General features: G+C 36.2%; 1 protein-coding gene across 1 annotated transcript; it reads right to left on the bottom strand.

The window, feature by feature from the left end:
• Positions 1 to 7,487: 7,487 nt before the first annotated feature.
• LOC109120696 (uncharacterized mitochondrial protein AtMg00860-like) lies at positions 7,488 to 9,120 on the bottom strand. Its single transcript, XM_019214710.1, has 2 exons — positions 8,952 to 9,120; positions 7,488 to 7,717 (listed from the first exon to the last, which is right to left on the bottom strand). Exons 1-2 carry the CDS (start codon positions 9,118 to 9,120, stop codon positions 7,488 to 7,490), a joined length of 399 nt encoding a protein of 132 aa, XP_019070255.1.
• Between the last annotated feature and the right edge of the window lie 17,327 nt (positions 9,121 to 26,447).

Raw genomic sequence — 26,447 nt, 5'->3', positions numbered from 1 at the left:
TCCCCAACAATAAACTATCGGCTTTTAATTTTATGGTAATGGTACTTATTCATCTTTACGTTGTAGAGGGCTGAACTCTCATATAATTTCAGGTAAAATTCATCGAATTCATTCAACCTAGTTAACCGTTGTTCTGCAGCTTCGTTCCAATCCATTTAAAACTTCTTCATAGCCCACATGACTTTGTGCTCTTATTCAAACGGAAGATGACAAGCTTTCCCATATACAAATTGATATGGGTACATACGTATGGGATTCTTATACGCTGTCCTGTATGCCCAAAGAGCATCATCAAGCCTCCTTGACCAATCCGTTCTACTAGCGTTTACTGTTTTGAACAATATTTGTTTGATCTTCTATTTGACACTTCAACTTGCTCTCTAGTTTGAGGATGCTAAGGAGTGAACACATTATGGCGAACCCCATATATCTCTAATAATCCCTTGAATTTTTTTTTTGCAAAAGTGGGATCCCCCATCACTAATAATTGCCCTTGGGGTACCAAATCGAGAGAATATATAATTTTTCAAGAATAGAATGAATCTCTTCCCTTCATTGTTTGCGAGGGTGATAACTTCCACCCATTTAGCTACATAATGAACCGCTAATAAAATATACTTCATTTGATGAGAACACACAAAAGGAACCATAAAATCAATACTCTAAACATCAAATAACCCAATCACAAGACTGGGGTTTTGAGGAAGCTCTTGCTTTCTTGAAATGTTGCCATCTCTTTGGCATGTATCACATGCTTTAGCAACTTCATGAGCTTCTTGATGAAGAGTTTGCCAATAGTAACCATATTTTAATAACTTATGAGCGGTTCGGATACAACTATGATGTCCACCAACAACTGAGGAATGGCATGCCTCTAAAACACTGAACATCTCACATTCCGGCGCAGAACGCCGAATAAGCCCGTCAACACAAATCCTATTTAAGTATGGTAATCCCAAAAGAACTTCTTCACATCGTACATGAAATTTTTTCTTTGATGAAAGGACAAGTCCAATGGAATAATATCACTAGCCATATAGCTCGCGAAATCTACGAACCATGGAATCAAGTCTTGTGAGGCAGCCAATACATGCTCATCGGGGAGATTATCATCAATATAAGTGTTATCCCCTAACTCTCTCATAGATTCATCTTCTAGATGGGACATGTGATTGGAAACTTAATTTTCGGTCCCTTATCTATCCCTCATTTCAAAGTAAAAATCTTGTAGCAATAATACCCAACGAATCAACCTCGGTTTCACATCCTTCTTTTCCATCAAATGTCTCAATGCTAAATGGTCAATATGGATTATAACTCTAGTAACTAGCAAATAGGAGAGATTTTTTTCAAAAGCAAGGACTACTTCAAGTAGTTCATTCTCAGTTGCTGTGTAGTTCTTCTGGGCTTCATATAGGGCTTTACAAGCATAGTAAATGGGGTGAAGGATTTTGTTCCTTCTTTATCGTAATACTACACGAAGAGCAACCCCACTAGCATCGCACATAACCTCAAATGGAATGTTACAATCGAGAGAAATAGTGATAGTTGCCGACACCAATTTTTCTTTTAGCTCTCCGAATTCTTTAAGATAGGATTTGTCAAAATAAAATTTACAATCATTCAATAGAAGTTTGCACAACGGATGTGAAATTTTTAAAAAATCTTTGATGAATCTCCTATAAGAACCTGCATGCCCAAGAAAGTATCTCACACCTTTTACAGAGATAGGGGGGAAGTCTCTCTATTACCATGACTTAAGCTCAATCAATCTCTATGCCTTATTCTGAAATTCGATGACCCAAAATAATACGTTTTTCACTATGAAGTGGCATTTTTGCCAATTTAGTACTAAATTACAGTCTTTACATCTCTTAAGGACCTCAGATAAATGGTTCAAACACCGATCAAATGATTCACAAACCATAGAAAAATCATCAATAAAAACTTCAGTAGTATTTTCCACCATGTCGGATAATATCGACATCATACATCTCTCAAATGTGGCGGGTTCATTGTAAAACCTAAATGAAATTCTCTTGAACGCAAAGGTCCCATATGGAGAAGTAAAGGTGGTTTTCTCTTGATCATGTGGTGCAATAAAAATCTTATAATAGCCCGAATACCCATCAAGAAAACCGCACCACCCTTTTCCGGCAAGTCTATCCAACATCTGTTCCATGAAGGGCATAGGAAAATAGTCTTTTTTGGTCTATGCATTTAATTTATGGGAATCTAGAAACACCCTCCATCCAGTAACCGGTCTCATTGGAACAAGTTCATTTTTCTAATTAGAGACCACAATCATTCCCCCTTTCTTAGGTACACAGTGAACATGGCATACCCAACTACTATGGCCGATCGGATAGATTACTCCGGCATCCAACCATTTAATGATTTCCTTCTTCATGACCACTTGCATATATGGATTTAAGCGTCTCGGGTGCTCAATATTTGGCTTATGTCGGGCATAATTTTGATTTAATGAGAACAAATACAAGGAGGGATCCCAATATTGTCCGCAATAGTCCACGCAATAGCTCTTTTGAACCTTTTTAGCACTTTCACGAAACTCTCAACTTGTTGTTCATTCAGATCTGATGCAATGATTACCGACAAAGTGTCACCATTTCCTAAGAATTCATACCTTAGATGATGTGGGAGAGATTTTAGTTTGAACTTGGGAGCCTCATCTATAGATGGTTTCAATGGGTAGAGACTCGCGGTTCTTCATGTCTAACTAATATTTCTTCAATTTTAACCTAACATCAACTTAATCAAGATCCATGACTAATTACTCATACTCTTCAATGTAATCGTAATCAAAATTTATTATCACTGCAGCTAATGCTTCTACACCCAGAAGTTCTTGTATTTGTCTCTCAAATGACTCACTAACTTTGTGAGATATAGAAGATACCGATTGGAGCTCACCACTCTGCCTCATGGGCGTACAAATGTTGAAGGTCATTTCTTTATTGGTCAACTGAAATATCATCTGTCCCTTTTCCATATCAACCAAGGCTCTATCCGTAGCAAAGAATGTCCTCCCAAGAATAATAGGCACTTTAAAATCGACTTGACAATCAAGAATAAAAAAATCTGCTAGAAATATGAACTACTCCACTTTTACTAGCACATCGTGGAGTATCCCTATAAGACTTTTTACTGTTCGATCTGCCATAAGTAGCCGCATCGCAGTGGGCTTTGGATCACCCAAACCCAACTTCTTGTAAATTGAGAGGGGCATGAGATTTTTCCTTGCCCCCAGATCACATAATGCTTTCACAAAATGTAATAACCCGATTGTAGAAGGAATAGTGAACGCACCCGGATCTTATTTATTTTGTACCAGAGATCTTGTAGCAATAGCACTACAATGCTGCATTCTATAATCATCCTCACAAGTAACCGATATTTTATTTGTAACCAGATCTTTCATAAACTTGGCATACCGGGATTTTGATCTAAAGCTTGTGCGAAAGGGACATTGATAGAAAAATGCTTCAACGTTGTTATAAAACGCCAATATTTACCATCCTCGGTCTTTTTCACCAATCTTTAAGGAAATGGGGGTAGTGGTCTAGAAATGGGAGTTACCATCTTAGGCACTTCGACATCTTTTGTAGTGTTATCTTTTACTTCAACACTAACCTCTACCACTTTATCATTATCTTTTGTCTTGTTTTCCTCGTTAGACGACATAGGTAGGTCAATGGTTTGCTTACCAACGCGAGTAGTGATTGCCATATAGTGTCCATCATTTTTTGGATTTTTGATAGTGTTGCTAGGAAGATTGCCAGGTTTCCATGCATTTATAGTCGCAGATTATTGGTCCATTTGTAATTCAAGCTGCTTAAACGATATTGCATGTGTATCGACTTTCTGCCCAATACCCGCTGAATCACTCCTGAACAGTTTAGAGTTCTCATTACTAGCATCGGACCTCCTCATCATTTTGGGCAACATATCCTCAACTCACGTCATACTACCTCCACCATCCATAGGAGTAACTACACGATTTTGAGAAGGAACATAGGGCCCATTCCTATGATTTTTGTAACCGTAGTTACCCCTGTTCAAGTTGTTGTCGTAGTTGTAATTTCCATCTCTGACATAATGACAATCAGAGTTATATTTACCATAGATCCGACCTTCATTTCCTTGACCTTGGCGCCAATTATCCTCAATTGAGCCTTAGGAACTCGGTCGGAAACCCCCCTATGCTTATTTACCTTATAAGAATGCACCTCATAATAATAATATTCATCATTTAGTGGTGGTGGTGTACACATGTAGTTAACAACATTTATCTTTTCCACACCCCTAGTGACATGTTTTAATACCAACCCAAGCTCAGTTCTCATCTGAGGCATCTCTTCGCAAATCTCATTTGTGGCTGGGTTGTGAGTGTATTGCAATGCGAAGGTACTTCTCCTAGTATTTGACTTCCTATTACTCCAACCTTTATTCTTCCGAGAGACTTTCTCTAACTTTTTGTCAATCTCGGATAAGGACACTCCCTATAAGAATCACTACTATAGCATCTAATACCGCTTTATTATTATCATCTTGTCTCCGATAGAAGTATTCCTTTAGTGACTCATCATCTATGCGGTGATTCGGGACACTTCTCAAAAATGAAGTGAATCTATCCCAAGAACTACTAACTGATTCTCATGGTAGTGCCACAAAGTTGCTCACTCTGTCGTTGGGTTTAGTTTCTTCGAGACCGGGAAGTAACATAATAAGAAAATGTCCCTTAGTTGGTTTCAACTAAAAATTTAGTTAAAAATGAACTTAGTGAACCAAATAGCAGCCTTTCCCGTCAGTGAGAGAGGAAATACTCTTAGCCCTATTACATCCAAATCAAAATCAAGCCTCCCTACACAACTTTTACACACTGCCCTTACCTTAGCTATATGGGGATGTGGGTCTTCTTAAGGCAGCCCTGAAAACAAACCTCTAGCAGTGAGCATTTGTATCAGACTACTAGTTACCACAAAGGTGTGGAGTTGTGGTAGAGGGGGAAAGACAAGTTTCCCACCACAGTGTGCAATATTATCATATCCTCTGTAGTATTCTTGAGGGCTTGTAGCAAGAGGTGTTCTCCGTATTTCACCTTCCCCTGAAATATCAGGTAATATATGGTCATGAGCATCGACCAATGGTGGGATTGGCGGGGCACCTCACTACCTTGGATGCCCAAATTTTAATTTATTCTTCTTTAGGTACGTTTTATTTCGGGGTCAGGTTCAATTAAAGTTATTTTTCTGCTCCGTGTGTTTGACATATAAGGAAGTTAGACCTACAGTAGAAATAAACAAAGAGAAAAAGTAAAATTTGGAAAATATTGAGTAAACTTCGATAATAATCTTAAAGTTGATCTAAAAGCCACTTCCCCCTACAACTGCGCCAAAATTTGATACGCTCAAATTTACTTCTCGAAACGTAGTAAAAGCGGTCGCATCAAGTAAAGAACTCTACTATTGATATTGGGATCCTTCCCACGAGGAAAATAGTTCTGACTTAACTTTATACTATATTACTTCTATTTAGTCAATTATTTCCCGAAAAAAAATAACAAAGTGGGGTTTTGATTAATCAAATCAATTAGCAAAATAAAATTAAACAAGTGGTAGGTTCAAGTGTTGGAGTTTAATCAAGCAACGAGAGTAACTAGGGCGTAAGTATTCGCCACATGCTCCTTACTTGATAATTTTAGCTTTAACAATCCTTTCAAAGTATCTATATGCAAAGTGATAAGTTAGGTATCTCTAAACCCTTGGTTCGGCATCTCTAAAATTTCACTCGGCACCATGGTCCGGCTATATGTGTTGCTTTACTAAACCTTATTTTTACCTCATATTAAGCATCATATTTGACATTTGACTAAGTTGTTACTTCGTACCAACCGACACTAGCCTATAAGATAGTATACACTAAATCTACGCTGATAATTTTTTTTCTATTATCTACTTCCTTTGTCCGACAAGTAGCAATAAGGCGAGTTCTAAAGTTGTTCATCCGTTAAAAAGAATTCTAAGCGAAAGAATTATCAATACATGCAAGACACTTTTCTAGAATCGTTACTTTTGTTAGGTTTGACCTTTTTATTTATCCATGGTTCCCACAACCCTAGTTATGGAATTTTTTTACCCATATTCATAATAACAATATTCATATATTTAATATAAGAACTCATGCACTTACTTTGATGATAAAGAATAAAATCCAGAAATTCACTTGAATAATCAACAAAATCATCAACAATAGATTCCAGAAAAAGTGTAACAATTGCTGAAATTAATCCTTTAATACTTGAACAAGAGAACTAAAGATTCTCCAAAAGTCTAACAACAAAAAATTCTAGCATCAAAGAGTCTACTAACAAAAAGTCTAACAATAAAGAGTCTAACTCAATAAATGAGGTTTTTCGAACTATTTTATAATAAGAATAAAACCTAATAAAACAAAGGATTCTAATTAGTGAAAATCTGTCAAAACGCGGTGGGTCGACGAACATCGCGATGGACCGTCGTGGTCACGACGGGCCACCATTTACTCCATCGTCCCATACTTCACAAATTCTTTTGCTGCTCTCGTCATTACCCTCAACGAACAGGTATGACGGACCGTGCCAAGCACTACGGTCCGTCAAGGGTCTCTGCTCCCTAATACTTAGACTTCTTGGAAAATTTGGGTACTAGGACTACTCTCTTATCATTGCGACGGTCCGTGATGGACTTCCGTAATCACACACTTAGATCAGACTTCCCCATCTTTCTTCAACAGTTTCAATATGATGCCACCTATGGATCGTCACATTCTCGACGGACCATCACAAGCGTCATAAGTAATCATTCATCTTAACTAACATTGAGTCCTTAAGCTCCATCAACACATGATCATGATGCTGACCCTCCTTGACATTAACTACTAAGGATAATTCAGAACTAGGATGAACTGAAACACGCCCACTAGTAGAGTCTACTAACCGCACACCCAGTCTGGTCAGTCGGGGTATATTATTAAGCAACTCCTTCTTATTATCCTCAACGTGTGTTGTACTTCCCATGCTCATCCTACTCAAAGCATCAGCTACAACATCAACCTTACCTTGATTGTAGTGGACATTCATGTTATAGTCCTTCAAAAGCTCCAACCCCCTCTGCTGACGTAGATTCAACTCCCTCTTTGTGAAAATTGTACTGGAGATTTTTCCAGCCTGGGAACACATCCACATATACTCCATACAAGTAGTTCCTCAACAATTTCAGTGCAAATACCACAGCTACCAACTCCAGGTCATGAGTGGGATAAGTCTTTTCATGAACCTTGAGTTATCTGGACACATAAGCTATCACCTTACAACCCTGCAAAAGAACACAACCCAAACCTACCCTAGAGTCATCACAATAAATAGTGTAATTCTCACCACACTTTTTTAAAGTAAGAACCAAGGATGAAATGAGTGTGTTCTTGAGCTACTGTAAAATCTTTTCAAAAGTCTCTATCCATTCAAACATGGCCTTCTTCTTAGTCAAAGCTATCAGTGAGGTAACAATGGAAGAAAAACCCTCCATCAACCTGCGGTAGTAACCAACCAATTCTAGAAAGCTGCGGTTATCAGTGGGAGTAAGAGGTTTTGGCCAGTTCTTAACAGCCTCAGTTTTTCTGGCATTCACCTTCACCCCTTTGTCGGACAAAACATGACCTAGAAAAGTCACTAATCTTAGCCATAATTCACACTTGTTGTATTTGGCATACAACTTATGTTGTCTAAGTACCTGCAAGATTAGTCTCAAATGTCGTTCATGCTCTTCCCTTGTCTTAGAGTAGATGGGAATGTCATCAATGAACACTATGACGAAAGGGTCAAGGTATTCATGAAAGACCCTATTTGTGAGATCCATAAATGCAGCAGGTGCATTCGTGAGACTAAATGACATAACTACGAACTCATAGGGAACATAACGGGTATGAAAGGCTGTCTTTGGGATATCTCCATCCCTAACCCTAGGCTGATGATACCTTAACGGAGATCAATCTTCGAGAAGAAACTAGACCCTTGGAGTTGGTCGAATAAATCATCTATTCTCGGAAGTAGATATTTATCATTGATGGTGAATTTGTTGAGATGTAGATAATATATACACATTCTAAGGGTTGTATCTTTCTTTTTCACCAGTAACACTAGAGCGTCTCAAGGGGATATGCTCGGCCGAATGAAACCCTTATCAGTGAGATCTTTTAACTGCAGCTTCAACTCTTTGAGTTAAGCTGGAGTCATTTTGTACGGAGGAATTCAATTTTTTTTTCGAGTTCTATGTACCAAAGTAAATCTCTCGAGGGAGTAGAATTACAGGCAAATCATCAGGAAATACATCTTGGAACTCATTCAGTAGAGGCACTAAGTCTATGGAAGGAATGTAATGATCTAAATTGTAAACACTAACAAAATGGCACAATAACCCCATAGACATCATTTTATTGGCCTTAATGTTCGAAATCAAGGGATAAGGATTACTCGAGTCGTACCTCTTCTAGACTAGATCTTTTTCATTAGTGAAACACAATCATACAACCCTATTACGACAATCCATAGAAGCATAACAACTATAATGCTAGGCCATACCACGATTATCATCAAATCATGCATGGGTAACTCAACCAAGTTTGCACACATAGTCTTACCACATACAACTATTGGGAAATCCTTGTATACTCTCTTAGTTCTTACATTCTCTCCTAAAATAATACTAACAACTATAGGATCATTTAAGACATCAGGCAATATCTCAAAAGTGAGAGCAAGTAAAGAAGATACAAAGGAAAGCGTAGACCTTGGATCAAGTAAAGCATAAACAAAAGTTGAGAATACTTGCAGCATACCTATGACCACATCAGATGAATTATTGTACTCCTTCCTAGACATAGGGGCCTAGTACCAGTTCCTCTTAGGAGGCGCTGCTGCTGCTGCATCCTGCGGATTAGGCCTAGGCTGAGCGTTACATCTAGCCTGACCTCTTTTCTGATGGCACTTGTTAACTGTGTGCCCGATCTTACTACAACCGAAGCAGTCATTAATGCCTTGTCTGCACTCTCCACTGTGAGCATTGCCACACTTAGTACAGTCCCTTCTGGGACACTACATGTCACCTCCATTGCCCTTCTCGGGCTTGGGTCTACCTTCTCTAGGTGTTGTACTCCTATAAATGTTAAGAGTTCCCCAGAATTCTTTCGCCATTTTTTTTGAATTTGGGCTATTCCCAGAACTCTGTTGCCCCTTTTTGAATTCAGGCTGTTCATGGACGCCAAACTTGTTTTTGTTGCCACCATTACTATGACCTGCTTGATCGTGAGGCTTAGGCCTCCTAGCATCACAAACACCTCTCTTCTTCCAGTTTTCCTCTACCTTTTGGACATTACCATCAACCTGGAGAGGGCCATGTTATCGTGGAGCATCGCAGACCAACACCCCTCCTCCAAATCTCTATTGATTCCTATGAGGTACCTGCTAATCTCTTCCCTACTGTTATATAGAAGGGAAGTAGCATACCTGGACAGTTTAACAAACCTCAAGGAATACTCCTTAACATTCATATATCCCTGCTTATGGTTGATATACTTCTCAACCTTGGTCTCCCTCATCTCTCTGGGAATGAATCTATCTAGAAAGTCTTTTTTAAAAAACTCCCAAATTACCAGAACTCTGCCAAAAACTCAGCTATCTTTCCACATGTTGCACCAAGTCTTTGCAACATCCTTGAGTTGATAGAAAGCCAACTCTATTTTCTCAGTGTCTGTGGACACCATAGCCACAAAAATCTTATGCACCTCATCGACAGACTCCTAAAGATCCTCCGAAGTCTTATACCCTATGAAAATAGGAGTATTCATCCTCGTAATGTCTCTCAGCCTGTTAACCATCCTGCAAATCGATGGGTTCTCCCTATGAACATTCTGTCGGTTGACCTGGTAAGTCTTGGCCTGGGCCTCCATAGTGATGGCCTGTGCAAGCTGGGCCAGATATGCCCGCACCTCAGCATTTGTTAGACCAGAAGGGTGAACCGGCATAGCCACTCCATCAGCTGGATAATGGGGTGGAACCTGATTATCCCCAGCAACTCCTCCTCTTATCCTTTGACCAATTGTTCTCCTAGTATTCCTTCTATGTAATCAACAAGGATTTATGTTAGACACACTCATAACACCAAGAAAATGAGACATTAGGAAAGGAACGATAAGATCAGAAGAAGGGAAATTTTTCTATGCATCACATAGTCTCCAATTCAGGATATTGCTGCACTTTACTACCATTACCTAGAAACTACTCAATGTGGTTATTGTGAACTTATTATTTTCGTAATTCAACCTAGTTCTATGATACGAACTTTGTCACAACTGGAATCTAGATCCCAGACAAGATCAATGTTTTTGACCTCTCAGAGGTCGCAGACAAGCTTGCATACATCATCCTTACTTCATCTAGGTTAATTGTAGCAGAAAATCTAAAACATTTTGTTTCTTAACATACATGTTTATATACTACTTAACATCATACGAGTTCACAAATCAACCACCTAATAAAGAGATAATCAAATGAAAGAATCAATTCAAAATTTTATTAAACGTATTTTTTCCAAAACAACACCAATACAAAGTTCGAACAAAAGTGGAAAGAAAAACTAATGGAACATGCATCCTAAATGTATTCTAGATAAGAACGATAGACATCCTCGAAAGCATGAGGGCCTACCATGTTCGGATGAAAGCTCCACATCCGAATAGCTGCAACATCAACCTGTAAGGTCTAGAATCTATATTTGGCTCCACCTAAATTGTAGAATTATGTGGGATTAGTACACACTTCTACTAAGTATGGTTATATGCAAGAACACATAAAAGACATGCATGAATAAGAACAACTCTTTCCTAACAACATGATTCTTAAAAGTCAAGTCAGTGGACTTGTCAAATTGTGATTAGGAAAGTTAGTGAGCTTTATAAATTTAGATTAGGAAAGTTAGTGAGCTTTAAAATTTTTGATTCGGAAAGTCATTATACAAGTGTAACATGCATAATCATACTTATTATATTGCACACAACACATTACATCTTACACATAGCACATAACAAATTGCATATAGCACATAAAATCTTTCGTATCATTCATTCATATGCCTTGAGACATTGGAATCATGGACATGACATTAAGACATCCCAAAATGAGGGATAAACATATGAGGCCTCAACTAGGGTTCCTTCAGTAGCAAACACAAATTCTGCTTCATTCATTCATACGTACTTCATTTCATTTCGTTCATAGGCTATTGTAAACACCAACTCTACCTAGATCTTGTCTAAATAACCTTTTGATCATCCAATCTTACACCTTTTGGTATCATTCATTTCATTATGTGCGTAATTTGAGGCTTTCCTCATTAATTCTTTGGGAACTTTAACTTTAACCGACATAGATCTTGTGAGCATCATGAAATCAAGTGTCTTCCACATACCAGAAAGAGGTCGAATCACAAGCCAAAGTGACCCAAAACATGCTAGCATATATAGGGGATGTAACCCTGGTAGATCCATATATTTTCAGTATAGGTTCATAGACTAGGTGATATAAGGAGACCCATACTCGGCATGCCGGATATTCACATCTCATGAGAGTTACGTGAACCTCCTTCCTTACCGAAGGAAGGAAGTACCGCTCCTTGCTAGTCTATTGGTACTCACTATAAAGTTCCATGACATTGAACTGATATGTCATGGAAGCTGACTTTTACAATGAGAACATCATCGCTCAACATATTATTTCTCAACTTATCATCACTATTATTTATATATTATTCTCAATACTTTCATTAGAGTGTTCATAGAGTCTAGCCTCTTCATTTTTTTTACACAATCATAGCTTAGTATGTTTTAGCTAACATTTACTTAGGCTCATTTGAGATTTCTCTCATCTTTTACGTTAGCCTCTTATTATATCGACACCACATTAATTAACTTTATCACATTTGCTCTTCATAGTTACTCACCCCTTGTCACGTGAATGTTCATTTCATCATATGCAAATGCACTTGGCCATTTTGTGTGTTTCACACTCTTACTTCACCCTTCTTGGGTTTTATCATTTCAATGTTCATTTCATTTAATTAGTTACACAGATCATAGGTTCACTTACTTCTAAGAGTATGCTAGACTTATGGGTTTATAAATAGAAGCCATGAGGCTTCATTCATAGTTCTTTTAAGTGATTCATAACTTCCTAAGATTATGTGGTACTAGACTTATGCATGTTGTATGTATGCCAAGATCTCGATTTTAATCGATGTAGGTAACATTATTATTGAATATTTATTAATGTAAGACTTATGTATCAATACGGAATTTCATCAATGGAATCTGATTTTGAATGCCTTGCTCAACACTTACAGTTTTATTTATTTTTGTTTGATCCACAAAACTTTGGGACCCAAATCGAGCCCCAAAGCCTTAATTTCATTTTCCCCTTGATTTCTCCCTTTATTTTTTTTCATTGGGACTGAGAAAATGTGGGATCAAACCCCCACAACCTCATTTTCTTTTAATTTCCTTCTCTTCAATTTCTCTCCTCTTGGCCGAGGGGGTGTCGGTTCGATCCCTCACATCCCCACTTAATTTTTCTCCTTAATTTTCCTTGGTTCTTCCTAGAGGTCGTGGTTTCGATTCCAACAAGACTCAACCTTTTATTTTTCTTTTTATTCCTCCTTAAATCTGATTGAGAGGTGGTGGGTTGAATCCTACTCCTCTCATTTCTTATTTTTTATTTTATTTTCGGATCAAGGCACATCGGTTCGAAGCCGACATGCCACATTCTCTTTTTCTCATACTATTTCCATGATTTTTAACATGGTGAGGTCTCATGTTCGATTCTTAGTGGCCTCACATATTTTAATTCATTTTTGCATAGCATGATAATCCTCTTAACTTGGCCGACACTCATCAACAAGATGCTGGAAATGTTTGCAGCCTAGTTTCTCATCTCCTTAACAATAAATGTTTAAGACATTTTAAGTAGTTTTTAGTGAGTTCTTTAGGTGCATTTTCATGGATTCATTTGATTATTAGTTTTCATACAAATTAGCATTTTTCCATAACTTATGAACATCATGATTTAAGTAATATTGTGAACATGAAATACTACCATTAACATGACATTATTCAAACATGAATCCAAGACTGTATATCACGGATACACATTGCACACACATCATTTTTCACTTAATTTCGGACAACATGCTCAATATTCACATAATTCAGAACATACATATGTAAACATAATTATCACGAAGACACATTACATTCCTAATTTCTACCAGCAAACATAACCAACCTATGATTTGATGGGAGCTAGTGACAAGGACATGCAAAGACGAGCAAACCTAGTTTTTGGAATTGATTTGTCTGAACCTTAAGGAGCCTCTTGGGAAAGGGACCAAGAGAGAAGAGAACCCATACCTTTTTGACGTTCAAACCTGGACTTTCTTCCAAAAACATTCCCTAAAGATCACGTCCAAATCCCCTCAACTTCAACACTTATTCAACGAACAAATCCTATATTTGCCTAACATGTTTGGTTAGCGTTTGTTTTCTTATATTTTCGTGTGAGTTCTTCAGGTGTGAAAAACTTTGGCCTATTTTCTGTTCTTGTATTTGTTTAGGCAGATAGAACGTGAAAGAGAAGAGAGAATGATCGTGTATTGAGAGATATATGTGAGTAAAAAGAGTTTTCCTAGGATTAGGAGTTTAGTTTAGGACTTAGTCAAATAAGGTTTAGCTAAATGGTAAAATATGATTTCCCTTTTATTTTAAATCAGACAATAAATATTAATTAATTAAGTTAATTACAAATTTAAATAAGAACAATTTAAATCATTGATTTCACCTAGGTTTGAACCCGGGTGGAGCAAGAGTTCACTTCAAAGACAAATTTTTGGTCCTCGCTCACAAAATTTCCCCTCAACATTATTAAATAAATAAATAATTACATATTTAGGGTAATTATGTTACTATCCTTAGCCAGGAAAAATAGCATTTTACTCATAGACCCTCCAAACTTAAGATTTCCCCTTTTTATTCCTGGTAAAGACTCATTCGGGTAAATCGTCATATTAGGGATCCCTGCATGTATGGACCCAACCTTTCCTAGCTCAAATATCTCCCCATGTTAAATGGATTGGCTGTCTCAAGGGTTCAGAGGTCTGGTTCTATGCACATCAATCCGTGTGAACCCGGTCTAATCGTAGGAATTCTAGGCACATTAAACAGTACCTACCATATCCATTTGTTTTGGTTTGTTACATATGAATATCATGAATAGAGTTTTTTCAAGTTAACTAGATTCATTTATCATTTTTTCATTGGCTACATCTTGTTATATTGGAAAAATCAGGGTGATCATATGAACCAGTTGAAGGTGGTGTTACAAGTGCTTGAGGAGAATCAATATTTTGCCAAGCTTAACAAATATGTGTTTTTGTTAAGGTCGATAGAATTTCTTGGTCTTAACATCTCTACTTAGGGAGTTGAGGTTGACCCAAAAAGGACCGAGGCGGTGAATTATTGGCCTAGAACATTCACTCCAAAAGACATTAGGAGTTTCTTAGGTCTATCAGGAAATTATTGGAGGTTTATTGATGGTTTTTAATCTATTGCATCTACCTAGACTACTTTAACCCAAAATAATAAGAAATTTGAGTGGTCGGAGGCATATGAGAGAAGCTTCAAAATCATGAAAGATAGGCTTACCTCTTCCATGTGTTGACTTTACTGGAAGGTTCAAAGGGTTTCGTTGTGTATTCGGATGCATCCTTAGATGATATAGGGTGTGTTATTTGGCAACATGGGAAGGTGGTAGTCTATTATTCTAGGTAACTTAAGGGGCATAAGAGAAATTATATAACTCATGATCATGAGTTAGTGGACGTGGTGTTTGTCTTGAAAATATGGAGGCATTATTTGTATGAAATTCATGTTGATATGTATACCGACCATAAGAGTCTTAAATATGTGTTTAATCAAATGTGTTGAATCTTCGAAGGAGAAGGTGGTTGTAATTGTTGAAGGATTACGACATAAGTGTTCTTTATCACCTCGTCACGACAAAAGTGGTTACAGATGCTATAAGTCATTTATCCATGGGTAGTGAAATATGGTCACAAGTTTGCTAGATTGGGTGTGAGGTTGGAAGATTCTCCTAACAGTGGTTTTATGGTCCATCATAACTCCTATCCATCTTTGATAGTCGAGGTGAAGTCCAAACAATACCTTCATCAATCATTGATGGAGTTGAAGGAATAAGTTCTTATCAAGACTAATGAATTATTCTCATTGGGGTAGGGGTGATGTTTTGAGGTATAAAGGAATATTGTTTGTTCCCAATGTTGATGGGTTGAGGAACCGGATCCTTGAGGAAGTCCATGGGTTCCGTTACTCCATTTATCCGGGTTTGACATAAATGTACCCTGACCTTATGGAAGTATTTTGGTGGGAAGATTTGAAAAAAGGACATAGAGGAGTTTGTTTCTAAATGCCCAAATTACCAACAAGTGAAATCCGAACATCAAAAGCTTGGTGGATTACAACAATAAATCCAAATTCCCACCTGGAAGTGGAAAGACATCAATATAGATTTTGTAGTAAGTTTGCCTTGGAATCAAAAGAAATATGACTCTATATGTGTGATTGTGGATAGGTTGACCAAGTCCGCTCACTTAATTCGGGTCAAGTCTTCTTATTCGACCGAATATAATGTAAGGTTCTCAATAGATTAGATTGTATGTATCCACGGTATTCTATTATCCATTATATTTTATAGGGGTTCACAATTCACATCTATGTTTTTGAGCTTATTCCAAGAAATGTTGGGTACTAAGGATAAGCTAAGAACCGCTTTTCATCCCTAAATAGACGGTCAAATGGTGAGTACTATTCAAACCCTTAAAAATATATTACTAGGACTTGTATTATTGATTTCAAAGGAAACTGCGATAAGAATTTGACTTTGGTGGAGTTTGTTAATAATAATAGTTTTCGTTCATCCAACTCCATCTATCCTTATGAAGCCTTCTATGGTAGGAGGAGTAGGTATCTTATTTGATGGTTTGAAGAGGGTGAACCTTCGCTTCTTGGTCCAAATTTGATTTATAAGACTTCGGAAAAAGTTCTTATCATAAGGAATCGGTTGCAAACGACCTATAGTTAGCAAAAGTCTTATAACGATCATAGGAGGGAAAATTTTTCATGTGAAAGCGGTGGATGGATTTTTCATGAAAGTTAAATTTAGTCTTCATTATGTGGGTCACTGAGAATTGAAACTTTCTAGTGAATTGTCTTCGGTTCTTCCGATTTTCTATGTTTCCATTCATGGGAAGTGTATCGGTGATCCTGAATCTATTCTTCCTATTTAGGGTCTTGGTGTGAAAGATAAACTATCTTATGAGAATGTTCCAGTTCACATTGTTGATATACAAGTAAAGAAGTTAAGGAAAAAAAAGTTGACTTTCGTACAGGTATTATGGAAGAACCACCTATTTTAGGGTGCAACATGGTAGGACGAGGCTGACATGATGTCCCGTAACCCTCATCTATTTGATAACTAAAGTTAGTTATTCTTAATATTAATGAGAATAATGAAAAATTTATATTTATTTGATTTTTAGTGAAGTTTTGCAAAAGGTGTATTTTTTATGTCATTATAGTGTTACAGTGAAACATGCTTAATTAACTTGAAAATTTTCAATTTTACTCTTTGTCTTGTTTTGAGTTATCTTGTACATAGTAATATGGTATGTCTTTATGAAATGGCATCTAGCATGTTGGAAAGTTGAAATTTGACATAATTGACTCGTAAATGCTATGTTGAGCTCTTGTTGTTGTGAGAAGGATATTCCTCATAATGTAATGTTGAGCCTCATGAGTGATAGTTGTTGTTTTTGAATTGCCTTGTATAAATGATAGGATTGCTGTTGTAACTAATGTTATTATGTATTTTTTTTTGTTTGGCTGATATTATTGAGTCTATTCCTTTCTTCAACAGATTCTAGTGTCATTCGGGGACGAATGTTCCTGGGGGAGGGGAGGGATAATGTAACACTTCAAAATCTGAGATGTGTTCCAGAGACTAACATCAGTTCCATAAGGTTAAGAAACTACTTTAAGGTCCATTTTAATGATTATAAGTCATTTAGGAAGTCTAGAAACTAAAACGTCCGTGAAGTCGGGAAGCTAGTTTAAGGAGGTACTATCATACCCTAGTCTATTTGACTAGCTTGTAAGAGTCGAATGTATAAAATGTGTTTAAGTTAATCATAGTCAAATGTCCGGTACGAATCCCTAAGGACCAACCAAGGTCCTTTGAAGAGGACCCTTGCACGTTAAAGTCATACACTTCCTGGGTAGGGTGCACCTACGAAAGGGAATCGACAGCGCGTAGTTTGTTAGATGAGGCGTCGATTCCATCCGTTTACCAACACTTAGCCAAATCATTGAAGGACCTCTTTTCTAGAGTCTCTGGATCAAACTACGGATGTGCAACACAAAAGGGGGGGTTGTCCATCTATTGACCCACGATCCGTCGATCATGTTATCGTTTGTGAGCAGTCCATTTTTCTACAAGTTTTGACTTAGTTCAAAAAAATTAATTAAATAAGTGGTTAGTTAGTTATTTAGGAGTTACAGGAAGCCATATTAAGTTAAATAAAACAAATTTTAAAGACCCCAACCCCCTTAAACTAACCTAAGCTCTCATAACACACAAAACAAAAATTTCTTCCTTCTCTCTTCTTTCTCTCTCTAGTGAAGACCACCATTGAAGACCAAGCTAGGGGAGGGTTATGGGATAAAAGAGTCAAGTTTCACCATCAGTAGTCATAAATTAGCAAGTTATGAGATCTAATTCACCTTTGAGACCTCTTTCCTCAATGGGCTCCATCAAATTGATTTGCAAAGTTGAGTTTTCAAGTGTTTTTCATCCAATACGTAATTGTGGTTATGAATTGATTTGATTATTATTTATTTTCGAAGTTATGAATATATTTACATGTATTCTAACTATATTATGATATTTCTTTATAGATTGGTCTAGTTTGTGGAAGATTACCCTTAACCCTTAACCCTAGGTTATGATCTTGATATGAATTACGTTATATTAGTTCAATTGACTTGGTTACTTGTGACTTACTCCTAGATGATGTTATACTAATCATTAATGAATTAGGGTTAGTTATATTCCTATCATTCTAGTTCTTGAGAAGTCATATAGGTTATGAAGTATGTTGTGAATTGTCCTCCGTGTCTTCTCTTAAGCTCTGATCTAGTATTAAATTGTGATGTAGTGATTCTTTTAGACTTTTTATTATGTTGGTCATAGAACTGTGCTGATTTATACCCTTATTGGGTTGAATCTAGGGTTATTGGGAAGACTTTGATGATGAGTTATGAACGAGACTTCGGAAGTCTTATGATCCCTATCCTTTGCTTCACATTATGGTTAATATTGATTAAGTCATGATGATATGTTGGAGTATGCCTTGTAATACGATTGATAGGATTGTATGATGTTGCATTGAAATGCCTTGACTATGATTTGTGAGGTGTTGTCTTAGTATATATATGCTATAAGGATAGTGAAGTATTTAACAATGTGCCTTATCATGATGTGAAAATGTTAATGTGCTATGAGTTATAATGAAAGGACAATACTCATGAAATTTTTGTTGAGATATGATGATGATTATACTTGGGTTAGACGCTATGACCTACAATAAGCTATGATGATTAAGAAGGACATTAAAGACATATCAAAGGGACTCTAGCTTAGCACCGAGTGAACTAGAGTAAGTATTGTCCCTTCCCACATAGGGAAGATAGGATCACTAATGTACTCTCCAGTTTGGATACTTTAATATGTGTAGCATAAAGAGGGGCCAAACTATCTCTCCTAGTTCTTGAACTATGTTTCTCCCATAGGAATACTAGCTAGTGGATCCATATAGTTGCTATGTTCATGTTTTTGTAAAACCTTTGCAAGTAGTCAGCCTTCTTTTGCTTTAGGGTTCCATAACACCGAAATACACATTAACATATGTGGTTTTTATCAGTTAGGCAATATGTTCCCAAAAGGTAAAATTAACTAAATGATTAAACTCTTACAAGGATGACCTAAGAGGTCTAACTTAGTCTAGGTAGGGGTATGGGACTATACGTAAACATTGCACTAGTTAGCTTTTAGGGGAGTCGTAGGAGGATGTTCTTATGTATGAATTTGCTTATACGCTACATGATATGTATATGGTGAACTTGCACATTGTTGATACTCAATTTTGATTGGTGTTACTTATGATTGTGTTGATCTATATTGTTAAAGTATGATGCGATGTACTCTTAAATGTTATGATATGTGAAGTAGGATGTTAGTCATTTGGTTACTTGATTGAGTATGGTTATGAGGATTTGCGTGGTTGTGGTACTTGTTGGCTTGATAGGGGTCTATGGGTAGTTGACTTGCTTTTGTTATGTTGAAATATACTCTCATTAATGCCTGTTACTATTATGACTTTATGATAGATTTACTTGGCTATGTATTCAACTATATGCGATGCATATTGACTTGACTAGACTTGACGTTTGTGTTCTTGTGATTTACATGACTATGACTTTGTGAATATGTATAATTGATTTGATATAGTCTTCTTGACTGTGCATAAAGGTTTACAAGAAAAAATGCATATTTATTGAAATTTCCCTTTTCATAGCATGATTTCAAAGTATGTGTGCATATCGTCTCATACTTAGTACAAGTAGTGTACTAACCCCATCTTCCTTTCCCCCAACATTTTTGGTTCCGATCATTGCAGGTCTTATAGAGAAAACATTGAAGAAGATTTGAAATTCATAATCATCGAAGTAGGGTAGGTCCTAACTTTCCGAATGTGATGCCACTATAAACCCATGATGTTGTTTTTAGTATTAACACTACTCTTATGTTTCTTTATTTTCATTAAGTATTAAACATTTGTATGATCTAGATATGGTCTTGTTATTTATGTATGGGCTAGGCCCAATAAAATATACTCTTATTATATGTTTATGAGATAAGACAACTATTACGAATATGTTATGTTCTCGATATAGTTGTGCTCAATAAATGTAGAAGATTGAGTAATTTTCCTATACAAAGGGTCTATGTATATTCAATATATATATACTATGTGTATGTAGTGGTCTATGTAAGCCTCCGTTGTAGAGGTAATGAAATGTTTTAATTTTTCCACTAAATTTTACTATAAATGTAATGATGTTAGCGAAGAGGCTAGTCTTAGTCCTCAAAGAGGATGACACCAGTTATGTCTAGGGGGTTTTCCCAGATGTGACATGTCATTGAGTGACCTTTCCAAGGGTCCAACTCTTTTATTGGGAGATATGTAGCCTACATAGAGGGTGGCATTGACAAGGAGAAGGCAAAGCACAGGTTCGTTATTTTTTATGGGTTTGATAGTTCCAAAGACTTAATGTTGATGATATCTCAAGTATGAAAACTATTAAAACTCCATATTTAGCAGTTAATTTTAGTATCTATTTCGTATGTTATGTCCATGTTTGTTTGCACTTTGTAGTATCGTTAAAAGTCAGAAAAGTTTGTCTAAGTCAAACATTAAAGATTAGCCTAAACAAGACTTTTCAGAGTTTCAACCTTATTGCAGGTGCAAGAAAACTTGATCATGTCGCTAAATATAGAGTTATAAAAGTTTTCATACTTCAAATATTGGTAACATCATGGTTTTTTAACTATCTTAGCCATGAATAATAATGATGATGTGCTTTTCCTTCTCCTTGGAAACACTACCCTATTTGTATGCTAAATATCTCCCATAACATATTTAGACCCTTGGGGATGTCACCAGAGGAAAATCTGATGATGAACAATTTTATGGAGTTGGAGACTTAAATAATTCCAAATACACTTATCAGAGTGTTAAAACATTAGTTGTTACTGCTAGTTATGCAATCATCTATGAAAAGAAAAGAGATAAATTAGGCAATAGTTGTAGATATAACATGGGATGAGTTACAAGATGGGATTCATGTAAAAGAATAATGTGATAAGAGGGAATCCGTACAATCACTGTGTTATACTAAGGTCAATTGGCCTTAATTTCCATAGATGAGTTAGAAAATGATGCTTCACAAATTACACGTGTCTGGATACATATAACTTAGACTTCATAGGATCAAGACAAAGATATGCACTTTGATTGTATGACTGTCAATGAAATATACCTTGGCTTGAACAAGCTTGCAGTTTATTTTTGTTATAAGTCCTTAACCAGGGGTAACATAAATAACTAAAAACCCGAAGCTTCAAATAGTTTGGTTGTTTGTCATACAGTAAAAAATACGGAGACTGGTTTTCTAAAATATTTGTAGGTAAACGATTGATCAAGTAGGCTGCGGTAATAAAGGCATATGACTAAAATTTTAAAGGGAGACTTGAATTGTGTAGTAGGGTGATACCTGTTTGATAAATATGGCGATGACGACGTTCGGAGATTTAATTATTTTCAGGGGTATGTGGAGGAGTTAGAAGGTGAGAAATCCCATTGTCTTCAAAGAAGGATCTGATATGGATAAATTCACCACCACTATAAGAAGAAAATGAGATAATGGGCTTTTGAAAAAGCTTTTCCACAACATTCTTAAATTTGGGAAATATAATGGATATATCGAAAGAACCAGATGCATTTCGTGTAATAATAAACATATATTGGATAAAATTGAAAACCATCCATTGAAATTTCTGGTGAGGGACACCAAACATCCGCAAAAATATATTTGAAAGGGGAATTGATCTTTATTGTAGAGTTGCAGAAATAAAACTTATGCATTTTACTGCATTTACACGAACTACAAAGAAGGATTTTTGTAAAGAAGATGAAATGGCTAAAAGCTTGAAAACGTGATGGAGAGTGGGAGAGGATGGGTGACCTAGATGTCGATGCTAGTTGGAATGACTTGTGGTTATGGTGGTTGTCAGGTCTTGAGGAGACATTGGCAATCGAAGAGATTAAGGTTATGGATAAACACATGTTCAGGTTTCCCTGCTAGAAGAGGCACCCCGTGCAAAAGTCCTTTACAAAAAATGAATAAGGTAAGAATGTGATAGAGACATCATTATCATTACAAAGTTGATGTAAAGATATCAGGTTATTTTTCATCTTAGGCACATATAAAATATGGGATAAGGTTAAAGACCGAGAAGTTGAAGGCAAACATTCAGATATTGTATGAGTGATTTTGTGTTCTTTACCATTACCTAGAATAATGTCTTCAGTTCCATCATAATCTGAGTGAAGGTACAGATTGTTGATATCCTGTATGATGTGATGCGAGGGACCAAAATCAACAACCCAATTTTCATTATTTCTAGTGTTGTGAGTCGCAAAATTAGCCCCTGGCTGTTGCTGAAAATTAATTCATGTATGTCCATCGGATTGTGATCCAACATTATTTCTTGTATGTCCATCTAATCCATATCCATTGAATAGAGAGAGAATTGCCAATAATAACTGGCACTGCTTCACGTGATGATCGGGCTTGTCACATAGTTGGCAGGTAACATGGGGACGGTTCCTGTTAGTGTTTTTACCAGCAGGTTGAGCACCATTATTGTTAGAAGCAGCTATATTTGAAGGAATCCAGTTGTTTCCAGTACTTGAAGCATGATTGGGCCGACAACGGTTGTTTTAAAGAAATGGTTTAGAATCAAATTATTTTGTGATCGAAACCGTGGTAGAGGATGATGAAAGAATGAGTTTTATGTAAAAATCACGAAGCTTCCCATTAAATTCTTAAAATTTCACTGGAGTTTCTCAAGCATGCAAAACTTTAGTGATAGTGTCATATTCGGCTCGAAGTCCCTGCAGAGCATGAAGAAATAACTCATCCATTGATATCTGAATGTCAGCACAAGCTGAAGGGTTGTAGATATGTTTAATCTTTTACAGATATGATGTAATAGAGAGTACTATTTTTCAATCTGCTTAGAGACTCCATAAGACTCATGATACGACCACGTGATTGATTTACATAGGTTGCTCTAAAATTTTTCAAGAGAGTATAGCAAGATTTGGCATCAATTAAAAAGGAAACAATATCTAAATATAAAAAAGCAACTATGGCACTCCAAATGAGATGGTATTGTTGCTGGTGAAAAAAATTGGCTCTTGAAATAGGTGTTTGTTCAATAAAAAAGATAAAATCTTATGCACCGAGGATGGTTTCCCACTAGTATATCCATTATTGGTAGTTTGTATTGTCGAGCTTTAGATTTACCAGAGCAACAACATTGATGTTGATCAACTGTTCATTGTTATTGATGGTGAGATTGTGGGAGAATTTGTTATAGATACAGGATATGAGATTGAGGAGTTTTCATTTGAAACCATTGTTAGTTGGCAGCGGGAAATACACAAATTCTCCCAAAAATATTTTGTAAAGTTTTTAGGCTCTGGATACCATATAAATATTAGTTTTTGAGAGAAACATATCATTTTATTAACATGTATGTGTATTTATACAAGAGAGAAAACTACAAAGAAGGAAATAATCAACTACTAATGGATTTTGATCTTCACCTAATGATAATAGAATCTAAATCACTAATGAGATACGAAGATATGGAATATCAATTAAGAGATATCCTAATATCAATCAAGAGATATCACTTATAGTTTTCGCACCCCAAAAGGGAAAAAGTTGAGTTGTCAAAATTTCCATTTATAGTTTAAATTATTTTTCCTTAATAGTCTTTTCTATTCATATTGAAAAGGTGGAACCTGGAAAAGTTTGTCAACTCGAGCTTTGAAGTCGACTCTCAACTAACGTAATACACTTTATTTTTTTTTCTATTTTAATATTATATGTTACTTGTTTAAATTCGACATCCGATATATAGCCATGTTGAGTTTTATCAATTTCTTGATCTTTGTATTTCAATTGTTGTTTTTACTATGAGTTTCAGGTTAACTAGGATATATATGTAATTTTATTATTACAACTATATATTTTATTAATTTATTTTACGATCTCATGTAGAATAATACAAATTGACCTAATTTAATACTTGTTGATTGATATTTTATGTGTTTTAGATATATGTTAAAGTAAATATTATTTATAGGTGTGTTTTGACACAAAGGGAGTGATAGTTTAGGTATGTGAATGAGAACAAAAAATAGTTATTGTATGAAATTTGCAAAAATGATAACTCTGCTTCCTCATCGGAAAACTCTTCAATTCAAGACTCATCATAGGCATTTTCTTAGGGGAGAGTGAACCCCACCCCACCCCACTGACAAATCCCATCCACGACTTCAGCGATCTTGGGGTCGGCCCAATCATTATCTCTATTATAAACTTTTTTCTAGTGAACCTTTACCCCTTCGCATTCTCCATATCCATAAGAAAACCATAACCCTACTCTTTGTTTTTGAAATCAAATCCCATTGACTCTTTATCTACACCACTCACCATACAGGCCTCCGTTCCCCCTATTAGTCACTGAAACCTCTCCCCAAAACCCTATAACTCTAATCCCACCGCCTCACCACATCTTAACCTTGACGATATACCACTAACTCAACTCCATCTAAATATCTCTAGCATACCTCGTAAACATATTCCTATTAAGCAGACCATCATTAAGGTTTATTTCATTAAAACATAGTCAGACCTAACTCAATGAGGCCACCAAATCAATCCATAATGATTACCGATATGAGGCATAAGTATTGTATTAAAAAAATAATAAGATGGGTTATGTGAAAAGTATTCAATGAATACCGAGGAATTTTCCAAGTATTGCTTCACTTACTCTTCATTCATGCTATTCATCTTTGACTGCCCAAGGACTCCAAAAAGAAGACATTCTTTTGCATTGCACTTTTTCATGTATCTCCTCCATCCCAGATGAGGCTCCTGCATCTATACCATCTAACTTATCTCCCTCTCCCAAAATAATTGTAAAAATATTGCCATGTTCTCGAATATGGGAAAGGAGAGGAATTTTAGGTCTAAAGCGGTTCTTAGGGATAGGACATTTGATCCTGAAGTTAGGTAATTTTTCATAATTCAAAAGGTACTTAGGCTACTCCGGTTTAAGAGACAGGCATATGTTTTTCTTGATAATTCATTGTTGGTGTATGAAAATGAGGTTGTTAAGTCATATGTACATCTCAATATGTTAGATGACAATATTTCTACCTCTTATGTGAATGGGATGTATATTGGTTTTTGATCATGTTGGATTTGGAACATCTTCAATGGTTCGATTATTGCGATGGCAGAGTACATATGGAATAAATATTAAAATTGTATGATGACATCCAAATTCAATCACGAGCGAGTCGTTGCACGACCTAGGAGGGTGATAAAAGATGAAATGGAACTCTTTCATGAACTATTGTATGGGATAGTTCACAAAAAGATTTGCTAATAGGTAAGATACAACATGAAGCCTCTTTGTGGGATTTGACGATAGAAAATATGTTGGAGCAAGAGAAGCCTATTGCATGGACCTCTTTGATGAATCAACACATGGAAAGGGTAGTAGGCTCCTGGGCCTGCTCTTTTGGATACTCTCCTAATTTCCATCCTCCGCAATAATGTTCATGCTTCTAGGGACCAAAATCCAGTGCTTCAAGAAGAAAATGATACTATTTAGGTTGCTCTTGTTGAGTCGAATAGACATGTGACAAGGTTGAAGGACCACCTGTTCCAGGATTTGGAAAATAATGACCATGTGGATCGTGTGTTACAGATTATAGCATCTTCTCACAACCCTCCAACTCCACCTTGTTCTCCTTCTCACACTTAAATCCAATCCTTGGTCCTTTTGGTTATATTTTTGCTTCTTTTAATACAATGGTTATAATTACTGTTTTTTGTATGTTTCTTGAACAATATGTGGGTACCCATAAATGTAGATTGTTTGGATGACTAATATCTTTAGATTTTGTACTTCCATCTGTTCAGGTTGTGTATCTTATCTTCATGCTTATTTGATTTTTCAAAAGGGGGAAGTTTTTTTGTTTTTTCGTTGTACTGCTTTATTAAAAAAAGCATTTGCAGTGAATGAGTGTATTTATCATCACTGAAAAGGGGGGGATTGATGAGCTGACATTATAATGAATATGCTTATGATGATGAAAAAATGGACGAGGTTCACAAGCATGTACCAGCAAAGTGATAAATGTGTGGGAAGGAACTGCACATACAAATTAAATTAAAAAAACATGTTTAAACATAAACACTAATAAATAAGGAAAAAAAAAGGAAACGAATCCTATACGGAAAAAGAATACTTTTCTAGAAAAAGAATTACTTTCCTTGTA

Source organism: Solanum lycopersicum, chromosome 7 (genome assembly GCF_036512215.1).
Source record: "Solanum lycopersicum chromosome 7, SLM_r2.1".
NCBI classification, from domain to species: domain Eukaryota; kingdom Viridiplantae; phylum Streptophyta; class Magnoliopsida; order Solanales; family Solanaceae; genus Solanum; species Solanum lycopersicum.
This window is presented reverse-complemented; position numbering and strand designations above follow the sequence as displayed.